This window comes from Equus przewalskii, chromosome 4, assembly GCF_037783145.1.
Source record: "Equus przewalskii isolate Varuska chromosome 4, EquPr2, whole genome shotgun sequence".
NCBI lineage: Eukaryota > Metazoa > Chordata > Mammalia > Perissodactyla > Equidae > Equus > Equus przewalskii.
Window position 1 is genome coordinate 2733136 of NC_091834.1, and position 17288 is coordinate 2750423.

The 17288-nt window shown below is 40.2% G+C and overlaps 1 protein-coding gene across 18 annotated transcripts in view; it reads left to right on the forward strand.

The window, feature by feature from the left end:
• MAGI2 (membrane associated guanylate kinase, WW and PDZ domain containing 2) overlaps nt 1-17288 on the forward strand; it is a 1255661-nt gene that overhangs the window by 1080444 nt on the left and 157929 nt on the right. For 7 of the 18 annotated variants that reach the window (XM_070617000.1, XM_070616985.1, XM_070616989.1 and 4 more), the window contains 2 exons: nt 4645-4834; nt 12838-12879. In XM_070617000.1, the coding sequence (XP_070473101.1) occupies nt 4645-4834; nt 12838-12879 (232 nt within the window). The remainder of the gene's footprint in view (nt 1-4644; nt 4835-12837; nt 12880-17288) is intronic. The other 11 variants (XM_070617003.1, XM_070616987.1, XM_070616991.1 and 8 more) reach the window with 3 other exon arrangements.

Sequence of the window (17288 nt, forward strand, 5' to 3'; positions counted from 1 at the left end):
AGATTTTACAGAACTCAATTTACAATTAATCCTAACCCATACATCCCTGCCGAAGCTAAGGCTTGGACTTCCAGGTCCTGGACTGAGTGGAGATAGAGGACTGTAGACTTAGTGTCCTCCATGTATCTATCAGAAGCTCATTAGACTGAGAACTCTAATGAGAGGGAGCAGAGTATATGGTTTATTTTTAGGGTGCCGGCTCTGAAAACATACTGCCCGCGTTCAAATTTTGCTTCTTCTCCTTACTGGCTATGTGGCCTTCAACTAGCTACTTAGCCTGTCACTATCTCAAGTTCTACATCTGTAAAATGGAGACAATAATGATACCCCTCTCATATTGTTCTTGTGAAGAATCTATGAGTTAATCCATGTAAGCTGCTTAAAACAGTGACTCTATATGTTCAGCTCAAAAATATAACCTACTGTCATCCTATAAAGCAAACCCTCCATGCATACACCTTGAATAAATTAATTAGTCTATAAAATGAGCGTGGTTCGCTAAACTATTCACTTAAACAAATATGTAAGTCTATACCCACAGTTTATGGATTTATAAACTCCTCTGAGGAGGGTTGATGACATCCTTAGGCAGGATAAGGAAATGTTATCTTGAGTGAGATCTCCCCTCCTCCCTAACCTACTGATCCATAGCTGAAGCTAATCCACCACAAAATTGTCGCTTCCTGTTCAACAAGTAATATACTAACTGTAGTGAGCTCTCACTCTCTCCTTCTGGAAGGGATCCAAGTTCATCTTGAAGTACAGAATCAAGCCGGATGCCTTCACCCCCAAGTCCTGCCGTAAAATAGTGAGGGCATGTGTTCAGACCACCTCAGCTTCTCTAGGAAGCAAATGATTTCTAGATAGAGTATTTCATGGGTGGATAGGGGGAGGGAGGGAAAACCTGCCTTGTGCGCAAGCCCTCTGCTCCCACTGTGCACTCCAGAATCAGAAGGTGGGGTTAAAACAATTAACCACACCCTGGGTGGGTTTTTCTGTTGTGGACTGTATGTCCACTCTGTCCGCTGATGTTTCAGCGACTGTCCTTTCATACAGTCAGGCGTTCATTCATTCACCAAGCCTAGAAGAGGTGCCAGGCTTCTCCCAGATATAGAAAACAACTTCACTTGATTTTTCCTTACTCTAGTGTGATATTAGTAAATATTGGCCTAGGTATGGACACCACTGGGCTGGACAAGACCCAATCGGAAGCCCCGTGAGAGGTAAACACCTTGCAGGTAGCAGAACTCTAGACAGGTCAAGGCCAGGAGGACAGTGGGTAGAGCAAGTGAGGTGTATGGACCTGGGCAGGGGACAGGATCAGAATCTGGGAGGTTCACGAAGGTTGAGAGGAACAAGTGAGCACAGAGTGTCCCAGCTAGAAAGCAAAGTCCAAAGACCAGGTTGTCTAAGAAAGTAAGGAGAGGTCAACAGAGAGCGCCTTTCAAAGGTGCTGTCAGATCAGCACACAGCCCCAGGGAGCAGGGGGTGACTCCACTCCCAGGGCAGATGGTTTTCTCCATGGTCTTCTGGGTGGGGATGAACGAACAACTCAGTTTGGGGGGTGGGGAGGCGTAGGACTGTGGGTCTGCTCTTTCAGTCACCTCTTGGGCGCAGTGATTTTCTGCTCTACGGTCTTTTAAGAAAGCCTGACAGAGTGACTCGAGGGTTGATGAATGTCAAAGCAAGACATGAATGCTTTACTAAGCATGAACTGGAGTCTTGACTAATTCCCCCATCTCTGTGCTACAGAAGTTGTAGAATTTGTCAATCTGCCACAGGAACTTTCCCAAACAGTGCCCAAAGCATTATTTGTTCTGTATTTTAAGTGTGTTTTTTAGAAATACTAATATGTCAGCTGAAGCATGTTGCTCCACTGACTGTAGAGAACCACAGAGATACCAGCAAGACTTCTGTGGGTATCACATAAGCTCACTGGGAGACAGGAGGGAGAAATAGACATCTGCTGAAGCCCTATGATGACAAGTGGGATACTGTAGCCACTCAGACCGTATTTCTAGTTTATTTACTTTTTAGAATTGAGTATCTTATGTTTAGAAACAGAAGGGAGACAGTCACAGCCAGAATGCATCCACATAGTACCTCAAGTCAGTTAAAGTGAAAAATAAAAAAGAATATGACTTTAGCCACAAATGTGAGTCTTTCCATCATCACAAAGATACATGAGAATGGAGGGCTAGAGGAACCCAGCATGGGTTCCCAGATGAGTTTTGCTATCAAATAAATTACGAAGTGTATATTTAAGGATTTTTACTAAATGGAAGCAAAAGGCTCACTGAGCAGAAAATTAGCCCAACCTCCAAGCAAATCAGCCAGTTACTCTCCTCAATGTATTATTATGTAAAAAAGCACTCCCACTATAGTTCTAGATTGGTTCTGACCCAGGGTGTGCTGCTGGAGCTCTCTGCACTCGTAGAGATTATGTTTAGTATTAGGGAACCTCAACTAGGGGTTGTCCATCCTTGAACATTTGTTCAAATGAAACCTTGGTCAGTAGCCATATAAAAAACAAATTAAAATGAAGCCAATTGTCTTGGTCCCTTCAGACTGCTGTAACAAAATACCATAGACTGGGTGAATTAGAAACAACAGAATTTCGTTTCTCACAGTATTGGAGACTGGGAAGTCCAAGATCAAGGCACGGGCAGATTCAGTGTCTGATGAGAGCCCACATCCTAGATGACCATGTTTTCTCTGTAACCTCACCCAGCAGAAGGGACTAGGGAGCTCTCCAGGGTTTCTTTCATAAGGACACTGATCCCATTCATGAGGGCTCCATGCTTATGACCTAATCACCTCCCAGGGGCCCACCTCCTAGGACCATCACCGTGGGTGTTAGAATTTCAGCATATCAGTTTGGGGGGTACTAAGACATTCAGACCATAGTACCAATCTTACTGAGAGAAGGGTCAGGGACCCATTTCTTTCCTATTTGCTGGCTTACCCATCCCTGCCACAGTCCCAGGGAGGTGAGCAGGTCATGGTGAACTTGATGTTACACCACAACATGCACGGTACCTGGTACCTCTCATCCCCCCAGCTTTAAAATATTTATGATTGACAGGTCAGAGCTGCTGTTGAAGCCCTGACCAAAATATAACCAGTGTGAAAACAGAAGCAGGACAGTGCAGCAGGGGACAGAAAGGGATAATCCTGCCAAAATGGTGTGTATCAAAACTAGTTTAAAAAAAAGAACAGTTATGAGTCAGCCAGATTTAAAAATAAGGAACAGGTGACCATATTTTATTGATGATTTCATTCATTCACTAAGTTGACATTTTCTGAGCGCTTAGTATGTGTTGGTAATGCAACAATGAGAAAGACTGTGTCCCCTGCAGGCTGTGTCCCAGACATGGTCTGGGTGTGGTGTGAGGGGTGGGCAGCAGGTGCTGTGCGACCAGACCAGGAATGGTCAGTAAAGGCCTTCTAGAAGGGACGTCTCATCTGAATCTAGAAGCCAGGTACAATGAGGAAGGGAGATGGAAGAGAAGAAAATGGGCACGCTTTGCAAGTAAAAGGAGAAATTAAGAAAGTATGCAAATGTTCAGAGGTAGGAGAGAACCTGAAGGGTCCTCGGGGATGAGAGGAGACGCCATCAGAGGCTGTGAGAAAGGTCAGCGGAAACTGGGCAGTGAGGAGCTGAGAAGGCCCTGCCAGGGGGTTTGGCCCTTATCCTGAGGACTATGCTCAATTTTGGCAGGAGGGTAACCTCATCTAATTTTACACAAAATGGGTTTATTCAAAGCAGGAAAGTAGATGTTGAGTTTGATTAAGGAATCAATTGGTTGATTGTTGAGTGGAGGTGAAGTTGATGGTAGAAATAGGCCATCCCGGGGAACCTGGCTTTCTCCTTGAAGGAAGGACATTAGTCTCTGCTTTATCTCCCTCTCGATGCAATGGGGAGGACTAAAGAAGAGGATGTGTGTGACAGAGCACCGTAGGCTGGGACATGTTCTATAGATCTTCAGTAAATTATGGCGGCAGCAGCGGCAGCATTTTAGGGAAGAAATTGCCAGATTAGCAGTAAATGAGGCTTCACAGAAGACTCTGAACAATTCATAAATCCCAGATGGTTGTATCCTTCCTTATAAGCTATAAGGAGAATGACTGAATGTTCCAGTACAGGGATATGTGTGGGTGTCAAATGCACGCCTGCAGACTTCTTCCGGTTTAGTCAAAATGGTGTAATGTATTAGGGCCATCTTGGAAAAGGAATAATATCATTCCATTCTACACGCTTACACATCAATTATCTTGAGATACATGTTATCTTTATTTCAGAGGAAAAGAAAACCAGATTCAGAGAGATTAAGTGATTTGCTGAAGATTTTCAGCTTCTAGGTGACAAGGTTAAATAAGCTGGTATTCAAGTATCAGCCGCCACTTGTATTTACAATCGTCTATCGTATAGACGTCTATTGTATAGAAATAGAATCTTTTGTATAGAAATAGAATCTTTTCTCTCAAGGCACATATACCAAAGTTTTAAATGTTTCGTGGAAGAAAAGTCTGCAGGGCAAGAAAGTCTAACTTGAGGTGAGGGCTGTGGTCTGTGAGTGACAAGGGAAATCACAAAATGGAATTCATCGTCAGTCGTTTTCTCTGTTCTCCTTCACTTTGCAGATGATGGACCGATGGGAGAATCAAGGTAGTCCTCAGACAAGTTTGTCTGCTCCGGCCATCCCGCAGAACCTGCCCTTCCCACCGGCCCTTCACCGGAGTTCCTTTCCTGACTCAACAGAGGCCTTTGACCCCCGGAAGCCTGACCCTTACGAGCTCTACGAGAAATCTAGAGCCATTTATGAAAGTAGGCGTAAGTGAAAGCTATGGAACACAAGGGTACATTAATAATAGCTGAGGCCCTCCCGGAAGATATATTGAGGCTGAACTGATCTGGCATGATTTTATATTCTGAGGTTCAGAAAGCATCTCAAAAGGAAAGCCAGCTGATCTAAACTTTTCTTAAAAAAAAAAAAAAATCTGTCAACTCAAAAAAAAAAAAAAAAGCTTATATCTTTTGGTTTTAAATTTTATTTCCTACTTTTTTGCCCCTGAGGAGAATCCGGAATGTATTTGACGGAGGCAAAGGAGGTTGCTAGTTTTATTGAAGTCACCAAATAAGAAGAAGAAATGTTTCGGATTATTTTTTCGTTTAATCTGGTCTTGAGTCTGAAGCTTAGATTTTTCTTAGAGCTGTGAATGCGGCCATAGAAGAATTTAGGGCTAAGAGTAAAATGTTAGGCAAGTCCTTCCAACTCATGGTCATGAATATAACAGTTCCAAAAGCAGCAAAGAACCAGGGGCCCATCGTTTCTGCCCAAAACTTCTGCTTCTCACTTATACAGTAGGGCCCGTTGAAAGTTCAGTCATAAAATATCATGTATGCGCTTGTCATCCTATTTGAAGGTCTTCTAAAATTATTTCATTGTACTTTATAAATATTAGAAAACAAAGGTTTTTAAAATTGCATGTACATTGATTGTGCCTGTTTTCGCCATCTAACGGGTCACCGCCTCCTGATGTTAGAGGACAGGGATCTGAATGACAAAAATGTATAATCTGTGAGGGAAAGACACAGTGTGCTAGGAACTGAGTAAACGATCAAGGAACCCAGCTGAGTGAGAAGGGATTGGTCCCTGGCACTCCCATTGGTGGTCCACTGATTTCCATGGTGGCGTGTTCCGCCAATGTCTTCTTTCCAACTTTATCATCTGAAGTAGCCAATTTTAAATCATGTGTGATCTCAGAGGATCTCAAATCTTCTTACTCTTTGATGAGTGCAGGGGCTAAGAATTACGCACCCAGCTGGTAAGGGAAAAAGTAGACATAATGCCTTTTCCCCGTCCTCTACAACTCTTTATAGAAGTAATTTTGGTTGATAAAATAGTCAGGACAGCAGGCCACTGAGAAATCATTCTCACCAAAATGAATCTCCCCTCTACCTCTTTTTTGTAAATAATCGGCTATGTCAGGGCTGCTGTATTCCATTCTTCCCCTCTGAATGAACAACTGAAATGTCTGTAAAGGATTGTATAGTTAGAGAGTCTTTGCTGTGGTAGACTATGAACAAAGTAGGTATTTTTAGCTGTGTAAGACAGGGTAAGGTATGAATTCAGGTATTAATGCTCCTTAAACTTAAAAAAAATGAAAAGATTGCAGCACAGTTCTTAATACCTTTTCTGCTTCAATAATCAAGTATTTATTGAATATTCACTTTACTTTCAATACTGTGGGGAGATCCAAAGATGGGTAGTATGTCCTGCTCTCACAAATTTAACTGGGAAAATAAGAAGAATACGTAAACATGTGGAGCTCAAGATGCAGGAGAAATTCTCACGCACTGCAGGATTAAATTATCATCCTCGGGTCCTTGACTTGTTTAATTTTTTGGTGACATTGGGGGCTCATCAAGAAATGCTTCCTCCTGCTTTGCAGTTTCCTGACCAACGCAAGGCTTTATTACGCAGGATGAAGGCAATTTGGTGTTTATTCTGTCTGCTGTTTATGGTGTCTGGTAGAGTCGTGCCCTCCGTTTCTGAGCAGGAAATGTGCGTGACCTTCTTTTCAACCCTCAAAGAATTCTCATTTCTCTCTCCAGCCCCTGCAGCGCTGTTTCTGTGCATTGCTTTTCCGCTGCTCACCTGGCACAAACCGAGCAAACCAGTCCACCGCACCTCCCCTCCATGGCTTTCTCAGTCTTCCTCTGGGAGCCCTTTGTCCCCTTTGCCTCCGCAGCCAAAGGGACAACAAACATCCTGACTCCCTGCCTGGCCGCCTCGCCCGCATCAGTGCCCACATCCTCCTCCTCCCGTGCCTCTCTCATCGCGTCCCCACTTCTTGTTCTCCTCAGCTCACTCCAATGTTTCTAGGGTCACGGTCATGTTTTCAGGGTCACCACTCCTAGGAAGCCAAAGAGGGCAAGCTCATTTCCTTTCCCATCCTTTTCTTTTCTACCATGTTATTTCATAACACTAAATGGAGTGTGAATGAAATGCAGAAATCCCATCAAGGTAAGACCTCTACCCTCAAGGTGAGGGAGACCCAAAGAAAGCCAGGTGCCGCTCTGCCTGGTCTCTGGAGAGCTGGTCGGTGCCCTCTGCTTGTGGACACGCGAGTGTCTAGAAAGAACAAAACAGCCCTCTAGACTTTTTCCTGTTTCCAAGTATGGAAATGTTTCATTCTCTCATAAATTTCGAGAACAATACCCAAAAAAGTTTTAATGAATGAGGAGAAAGCTCAGTCTATTTCTCATCATCTTCAAATAGGTTATTTTTTTTTAATGGTCATGAAATGTATGCATCCAAACACAAGACCCATATTCAAGATTCTGATCGTGAACCACTCCTATTCTTATTCCTTTACATCACATGCGTAATGTTAAGATTTGGCTCTCTTTATTCTTGAGTCCCGCAACTTTTTCCTGAGAGAAAAATCAGGAGGACCAGGGGAAGTATGAAAGGAAATCCTCCCCAAAGCTCTCTAAACGCAGCCCTTTGACATTTTCCTTGGCCTACGGGTGTCTCACAGTGTCCTTCCTGACAACAGGTCTAAAGCTAACGGGAGGTTCTGCATCCACGTTCAAAACTGGGCTGCAGGAACCCAATGAAAGGATGTCCCTCCACCCACAGGCTTCTGCTGTACAGAGCCTCAGAAGGTCTCTTACATCAAGGCTGTCAAGAAGTATTTGGATGCAAGTCACCAGTCTCCTGCAAATGACGGAAATTTATCAAATGATGTAAATGCTACTGTGCCTCATTTGGCTCATAATTAGATTATGCTGACATTTTAATGTGCATGCACAGGACATCTTAATAAAGATGTATTCCTCAAAAAAAAAATGCAGTGATTTTAAACAAACAGAGACAACCGTAGGATCCTAGAGCTGCATGAAACAGAACATGACAGGTACATGCTTACGAGAGGAAAACTAGAAACATATCCCATCCCCATGAGATCTTGTGATGAGATGGGACTGAAGAAAGAGAGAAGGAACAGACAATTTGACCAATAGTTTCTCATTCCATGTGCAAAATTGATGTTTAATCAGGAGAATGTCATGTGTTAACTATCTTTTTTTTTCTGCTTTTTCTCCTCAAATCCCCCCAGTACATAGTTGCACATTTTAGCTGTGGGTCCTTCTAGTTGTAGCATGTGGGATGCCTCCCAAGCATGGCTTGATGAGCGGTACCATGTCCGCACCCGGGATCTGAACCGGCAAAACCCCAGGCCACCGAAGCAGAGCGCACAAACTTAACCACTCAGCCATGGGCCGGCCCTAAATATCTGTTAATTATCAAAAATCTCATTAGTCATTGTTGGAGAACTCTGTGCAAAACTAGATTTTTTTCTAACTTAATTCCACGTAAGCTTAGAGCTTATATACATAAAAGAACTATGCCTAAAAAAAATCCCAAAAAGAAGTTTTGACCAATGGGTTTCTGGATTTTCATGTTAATTATTTAGGTATTGACCCTCTGTCATTACCAGCAATTCCCAGAAAAGAGCAAAAATCTCCCCACCTCCATCTCTACCCCCGACTTTTAGATAAACATCACTTTTCTCTTTGCCTAATGGCCTCAGTCAATAACTAACTTCTTGCTGTCTCCATTACTTGCATTCTTTAAAACTGAAAGCAAAGGAAAACACTCACATTTTCATAATAGGATAGGCCATGCTGTTTTTTGCTTCTCCCTTCTCTGTCCTTTTCCCACGAGTCTCATGAAAGAAGGATTTTGTTTTCTTTGCAATCACAAGAGGAAGGGCTTGAACTGTCTCGGTTTGTACCCTAACATTCTGAATGTTGGACTATGTACACCGTTTCTAACCTTGAAAAACACTATTTCTAAAGGCCCTCACTGCTTTCCACCTCCCATCTCTTCCTCCACGTGATCGCATGGTTTCTTCAACCATGTATTTCTGATATGATAGCCTCCCCACCCCCATGAGACTGCCGAAGGTGACTACACGTGCCATTTGCCTGGGACAGTCCTGCTCTGTGCTGTCCTGGCATAATATTAATAGCTTCCCTTTTACTCGCCAGATTGTCCTCATTTGAATAATAAATTATATGGTTTCCCTTTATGACATAAGCAATTAAAGAAATAGACATCATTAGTGTCCAAGAAAAGCATATATCTAAATGCACAGGCCATGAATAAAAATTTAAATACCTACTCAGATAAATAATGTCTTTCAAGTTAATTTATTTGGCCGACTGAATTTTTGCCCATACATGTTTTTTCCCCTAATTTGAGGTAAAGACTTACATGGTGGCTTGTCTTGGTAGCCAAACTCCCAGTGAACTCTCTCCATACCCAGAAAATTGTACATATGTACAAATCTAGAGCATGGCAAACTAAGTAGAAAACATAGGTAGCAAGACTTCACTTATGTGGGTACTATGCCATTGAGTCTCGTTCTTATCGCAGAGAATAAACCAAATTCAACGCTGCAATAATCACAGGACCAAAAGGGAGTTAATTTCTTCTGCCTTCCTGCCCCTAGGAAGAACTATACTAACATAACTGCAGAAGAATCGCTATCGTGCCTCTTTTTTTTTTAACGCCAAGCAAAACAACATAAACTGCTCCCAAAGAAAAATGATTAAGGCTCATTTTGGAATCTCACAAAATAAAGTTTCGATCATGAGAATGAACTTAGTGACTTGGGAATGAGGGCCCTGGTCTGTTGCTTCCCTTTTCTTTAAGCCAGACTTATTCTAAAGGTTTGTTTTATCATCCTTAGCTCGTGGGACCATTTCTCGGGCTTACTCCCTACCGCAGCCTCAGAAATGGAGCAGACAAGCAGGCTGACAACAGAAATAGACAGAGGAGAAAAATCCTTGTTCCCCAAAACTCTTCCCTCATGATTCTGTCCCTTGATGTGAACCCAAGTTGAATTATGACTGAAGTTGTCCAAACTTTTTTCTCTTCACATTGAACCTTGGTTATTATAAATAAACAATTTATGAGGTACAACATGTCCATACTCCTTTGCAGTAAGCCATCATTCAAATGTAGGATCATAAAAGTGTCAGGGATCCGTCTGGTGTGGTGTGCCTTATGGTATAACCTCTTTAGAACAGAAATTCCTCAAAAAGAGCTCACACGATCAATATTTCTTTCCAGAAATTAAGAAGCATTAACCCATAGTAAGCAAAGTGTCTCACCAAAGGTAGCCATCAAAAGTAACCACTGGCGAGTCAAGAGCATAATGGAGGAGCAAAGCGTTTTTAGTACTATACCTGAAATGAAATTATAATTTGTAGCCAATCAAAAGCAGACAGTTGTGTTTTTCACATCTATGGTCTTTATCCTGCTCTTTTCTTGTTCGTCGTTGGTCGTGGAATTCTTTCATTGTTCAGTATGGTAATGCGCATAGAATTCGTGGCTGATCACAAATGGGTCATTGTATTTCTAAACTATCGGTTTTTCTGCTGCTCTTGCCTTGTTATTAGTGAACAAGGGTTGTAGTTTGGGCTGTCCCCCATCCTAACAGCAGAGCCTCTTAGAAATATGGGGTAGTATAAAGATATTACCCACCCTCTGCGCACAGCACTTGAGGCTATAAGGATGATGGGAGCCACATCACACCAGGTTGATATAGAAGACCCATGGTGCTCAGAACACAGCCCCAATCCTGTGCCCTCCGGGGCTTCTGCTTGAGCCTTCCTATCTCCAGTCTCCTTGGCCCACGTGATTAAACTCCTCACACAGTCAAGCTGGAAGTATCAATAGGTTTAAAAAGGTTTGAGAAATTCACGGATGCCATGGCTGCAGGCATCTATTAAGTGAGTCTGAAAGGCCACCTTGCCTTCCTGGAGAGCATCCACACGGCGGCCCGCTGCTCCATCAAGCCCTGACCTCACTTGCTTGGACATTGCTGGTGTCCAGTGGCCTTAAAGTACCACCCACAAATGCTCTCCGGAGCACTATCTTATTTTAGTGAAAAATTAAAATAAGATGATATGTAAATGTTAAGATACTTTTACCAGGGACTTTAGCATTAGAATCATAAAAGACTAGAAAAAGATTTAATAACACTATCATCTTAAATGTCTTCGACTGTACTATGAAGGTTAATTTTCTGTAACTTTTTCCCATGGGCAAACCGTTATTGCTTTCCTTAGATTAATTTATGCTATGATTTGATCTCTTAAAAAAATTCGCCTTTCAGCTGCAGATTCTAATATATTTGTGCATCACTTTGCAGTTATAATATATTGATAAAGAAAATCAGTCAATCCAGTTGTGTTTGCCATTTTTAATACGTAGGTTTTAATTTGGAAATCTAATTTGAAAAATAGTATTTTCAGGGAGCTTTGTAAATAACTATGGTCATATTTAGATTTCTAACAAGATCCTTTTAAATAAAGGAAGTTACCATGATATGAGCTAAGTAATAAAGATAGTGAAATAAGAGTTAAGTTGGGGACACATTTTTCCCATATATTTTAGAAATTAGATCAAATCTGATAGCTTATAAATTTATTTAATTCAGTAGCTTAAAACTTAATGCTCCTGGAATCAGGCAGGGGAGAAAATGTGAGAAATAAACTCTAAAATCAGCCTTCGATTGAAAAGTTATTTAATGTGTCAAAGCATTTGGTTGGTGGCACAAATTGACAGTGTAACCCAAAGTACTTTTATGAATAAACAGGAGACCATCAGGGCTGCAGTGAACTGAATGTAATTGCTGGATGGCAAGTAGGTCCCAGTGAGATTATGATAATATAAAATGTCAGTTTTACAACTAATCGAAGTGTTTTGAAGGTAGCAGCCCTCTGTCCCTGATACAGCTCAATCTTTTTGATGAAAGGATATTTCGCAATTCCTTAACCTCAGCAATCACACTAAACATGGAGGTTTTTTAAAAAATAACAGTTCTGCTAGAAAGCTGATTTGCCTTTACTGTGAAAACACAGACTGCCTGGCAGGAATGAGCATCCTGCACGTGATGAGTGAAGTGAGCTGGCAGGGTACAGCAGTCAATCCCAAGAGCCTGGCGATGCTACACCCCACCATTGCCCTCAGGAGGCTTCTGGTTCATTTTCATTGCTGAAAAGTGTGGAACTCCCATTTGAAACAAACAAAGCTCAATAAGAAAGCAATCAGAATTTGGTCTTGTTTTTTTAAATTTAATGATAAAATACTCATTTTTTTTCATAGTGCTTCATAGAGTAGATATTATAGTATAAATGTAGTATTTTATACACTTGTCCATGAATTTTTATGTTATGCATGGCATAGATTACGACATAATTCTCATGAAGGATCTGTATTTTGAAAATAAAACAGTTTAACTCAACTACTTGTATGTAACTTCAACTATCCAAATAATTGTAAGTATCAAAATATTTGGACTGTTATACATAAATCAACACAACCGTTGATTGAACTTTCCGCTTTTTGTTTTAATCCTTGATAATACAATATCATAACATAATCTAAAAAGACCTTCATTTACTGTGTATACATTTCGGGTTCTGGATTAATTTAACTTTCAAATAAGCATTTTTATAATGAAAATCAAGGCTTAATATTTTGGAAATCGTGATCTTTTTTCCATTCTGATCTAAAAAGATTTAGATTTTTCTATTTCACATGCATGTGAAAAATACACATACAGACATGTTCACATACATCAAACAGGGTAAACCTGTCCCCTGACTTCCATGGATTTTTAGAGGAAAAGCAAAATCATTAAATACGAGCACAAGATTGGGGGTGAGTTATAATAGCAGCAAAAAGAAAGTGAAGATGAATTTTAAAGTGCCATAAATGAATTTCAATTTTAATTCCCCATTTTCCCATCCAGAACAAGTGCCACCAAGGACCAGTTTTCGAATGGATTCCTCTGGCAAGTATTCTTCAGTACTCACAGTCCTGTGAATGAAACGTCTTTCATTTTGTGTAACAAATCATTCTTCTGAGTAGTATCAGTTTATTAGCATATAATCACCGTGCTAATTTTATTCACCCACAGAAGCACGCATTGAAGGTAGAGAGCAAGTCTTACCAAGGTGGGCCTAAAGGGCTGCCAAGGAAGGAGACAAGGAAAACGGTCATATTCATTCATTTCTTTCATAAAATGCTTTAGCAAAAGCCTAGGTTAAAAACCAGGTGCCAAAGAAAGCCACCAGACTGAGTAGACCCATGCTGTCCAGTACAGTAGCTTCTGGCCACTTGAGGTTATTTTGCACTTGAAACATGGCTGCTCTGAATTTGGATGTCCTGTAAGATGTGTGCAAAATCCACACCAGATTTCAAAGACTTAGTACAAAAGAAACATATAACGTCTCATTAATTATTTCTTATATTGATTAATGCTTAAATAATATTTTGGCTACATTAGGTTAAAAAATATATTATTAATATTATACCTGTTTCTTTTTGCTTTTAAAAATGTGGCTACTAAAAATTTTAAATTCCTTATGTAGCTTACATTTTATTTATATTGGACGGGCTGAACCAGATAAATAGAAGTTAGAAGATAGAGTATCTCAAGAGATTTGTAATCTAGACATTTCCAAAGAACTTATTAAAAATTTTGCTGATATGGAACGAAATTATTTTCACATCAAATACTTGTATCAATTTAATTTTTTTAAACCATACTATTTACAAAATGCTACATTTCAATAGTATTTTAAGTTAGAGTAGGATATCATGGTTTCAAGTTTAAGAGCTTTTAGTAATAATCATTTAATTAAAGGGAAAAGTTGTTTTGACCTAACCATTCTGGAAATACTTACCAATTTTGGTTTAGGCTAAAATATTGAAGGTTAATATTGGAAATGAAGGAGGAAAAGGAAGATTCAGATTTTTTTTACTCTTAGGAAGTGCTCTGAACAGCTGATTAGACTGAAAGCCAGAATGCTGAAAGAATTGCAGAAAAGAGTGTTTCTTAATAATAGTACTGTTTCAGGTCTTTGGGCTCACAGCACACATCTCTAGAGTGTTTCCATGATGACAGCTCATTATCCATCTCAGCATGTTCTAACACCCCTTGGAGAATCTATGTGCTTGAGATCATTTCATTCTGTAAGTTTCCATGTCATTTTTTTGGATATGTAGGAAATATGGAAGATATTGCTTGGCATTTTGTTCTCGAATAATGTCTGAAGTATTTGTTTAGCTTAGTCTGAAAAATCTGAAAGCATAGTTATTCTTATACATTGACTGTAAAATCCTTGTAATTTTTAAGAATTTCTTATGCCCAGGGGGAAAATGAGACCTAGTAATTACAGCTACAAAATGAAAGCAGAATTTAATTAGAGATTCTAAATCTCAGCTTACTAGCCACAGCAAGCACATTTTGTAGAAATTTCAGCTTTTGAATGGACTTTATTTAAAAACAAAAGAAGAACCACCTAATAGTTTAGATTACCTTGATATATATGCAAAATGATGTTTTTATATTTCAAAAAATATATGTTACTTAAAAAGGAAACGTTATGTAGTTTGAGTATATTATGCTACTATGCAATCCAGATTTTCAGAACAGGAACCAATCCAAATATTTTGTTAAATGTCCGTACAAGTTATCAAAATATTCTGGAAAATCATGACTGCCCTCAAAATAAGTAGATCTCCCATACTACTTCTCACATTTATAAAATATCCTTTATCAAATTATGTGTCATGATTTTTGACTCATATATATTTATCATAATTATAAGGTATTTTACTAACTTTAGCTGCATAAGATGCTTAGGTACAAAGGCAAAATTGATAGTAGGAAGTTCTAAATAATGTAATTGAGAAGCTAAGTGATATCTGCATAGTAGAATAATACTGTGGTTTCTCAGGTCTACTAAATTGATGAGCATCTTAAAACAATTAAATTCAAGAAACATTTATTTAGAAACTCCTACAGCCTGTGCATAATGGAATGCTATAGATAGACAAAGATAATTTTGCCATCATCAAGGCAGAATGTTAGTGAGAAACAATGAATCCATAGTCAGGACCTTTGAATGGACAACTCCTCCCAAAGACGAGAGAGCCAGGGCGTGGAGTGTCACAGAAACCAAGAGTAGAAATGACTTCCGGAAGGAGACTTTTCCGTGTTTAGAAACGAAGGAAATCAGGGGTCATAAAGGGTACATCAGCAGTATCAAATGAGGCATAGAAATCAAGCAAAATAAGGAATAAGAAAATGGCCATTTGATTTGGTCATTAGGATGCCATCAATGACCTTAAAGAGAGCAGTTCAGTAAGGCCAAGAGAGGAGAAACTAGACAGACAGGAGTAAGTCAGAGGTGAGAGAGTGAAGATGAGGGGGCTAAAGCCCCACTGGAGACTGCTGTTCTAAGAAAGAAAGAAACAGGAAGAGCAAGGGAGTATTTAGGATGGGCAAGCCTGAGTTTGTTTGAAGGCTGAGGGTGAGAACCAAATAGAGTGTGGGAGATGGCTTCAACCGCAGCTGAAATGCGGCTGGCCACATTCACATTACCAAAGGAATAAAGGAAAAGAGTAAAGAGAAGGGAGTCTTTTAAGGCAAAAATATATTAGCTACTCACCTGGCGATGTTAGACTCAAGCAACAGAAACTATTTCATTCCTATTTAACTCATTCTGTATCTGGAGTGCATTGGAAATCCAGAAGCCAAGGACATATTTCGTAACCACCTTGACTCCTGATTCCTTCCTCGTACTGTCTTTCCTAGATCTTTTTACAAGGAAAAGCCAAAACATTAATGCCCTTTCCAGCAGGAGAATTTGAATGAATTCGTTCTCTGTGCCAAACTGTGATAATAAGCCCATGGTACTTACGTTTTAATTAAAACATGAAAGGGGATTCAAGTACCAAAATTTAATTGACGTGTTTACAGCAGCATCCCATGTGCCAAATTAATCCATAAAAATGCCGTTCTTTGCATTTTTGAAGCTTGAATCCATTCATAAAATTAATCGGTTGTGTTCAGTCACCCTTCTTTTTGCCTAAAACTGTGTACAAAGCCATGTCTTTCAAAAGCTAGACCAATGGTACGTGAAGCAGGGGAAGCCTTCCTGGTGCCTTAGTGCAAAATAAGAATCAGCTTTTGAAATTCCTCTTTTCTCTATTATGACAGAGGCCGTCCTGATACCTGGATGTGGCCATCATTTGCTACTTGTAAACACGTTAGCTTTTTCAATATTAGTGGGAGGTCAGGATAAATAGGGACTATAAATTCTGTTCTAGTAGCTTGCCACAGGGGTAGTGTAAAGTCGCATCTGGAATGAGTATCTCAAGAGAGTTTATTTCGTAATGCCTGAGGGATCCTAAGACTCACCTTCCAAGGAAGAATCAACGCTGGCCATGACTGGCCATTGAAGACCAATGTCCAAAGAGTGTTCTGGCTCTCCTTAGTCCATTTCTTCACAACCACTGCCTCGTCTTGAGTTGCACCAAGCAATGTCTGAGACTTCTGCCAAAAGCCTGAGGAAAAATAAGGTGAAAAAGAGCACAGAAAGAGAAAAAACAGGAAAGCAAAAGAGAAAAAAGGATGTTGGTGGGAACATGGTTGAGTGACATCCAAAGTCACTCAGGTCCCACTAGGTGTCCACCTGTCCCCTTCATCTAAAAACCTTCCAGGCACTTGGTTTGCAAACCAACAGGAGAGAGGGATGGTGCTTGTTAAATTCTGTCACATGGCGTGAAGAGTTAGCCCTTGAATTTCTTTGCTTTAAGTTCTTGCATTAGCAGGGGAAGTGATAAAGCATGATACAGTAATTTTAAACATGTCATCAGGCCAGAAGAGCAACTAAAGGAAAGTATCAGTAACATCACAATCTTTCAAGAAAGCTAACAAAGCAGGAAGGAGAAAGAGGAATGTCTCCTAGCTTTCTGCATATAATTTTAGTTATTTTCTAAAGCCAGACCCAAATAGGGGGAAAGAAACCAAAGAAAAATTATCTTTCTAAAAGCTCTTATTTTCCCATTAAAAAAAAAAGTACTATTGCCTTAAGGCACAATCTATCATTTAAACTTTTTTTCCAGTTGACTATTTCTCTAAAGTTTCCATACCCTGCAGCCTCTGAGTCTGTGTTCAAAATTAACAAAGAAATAAAAAATAAATCACGTCTGCTGGCACACTTCTCTAATGAGTCTCTCTCTGCCTCTCTCTACTTGCTCAAGTGCCATGAAGCTGGCCTTCTCTGTCTGAAGGAATGGAGGCTGAAGGTGACGTGGCTGGCACCTATCAGCCTATATTTGAAGCCAGAGTGGTCAGAGCACTAGTCAGGAGATGGGAATGTCACCAAATGCGTGTGAAGAACAGGAGAG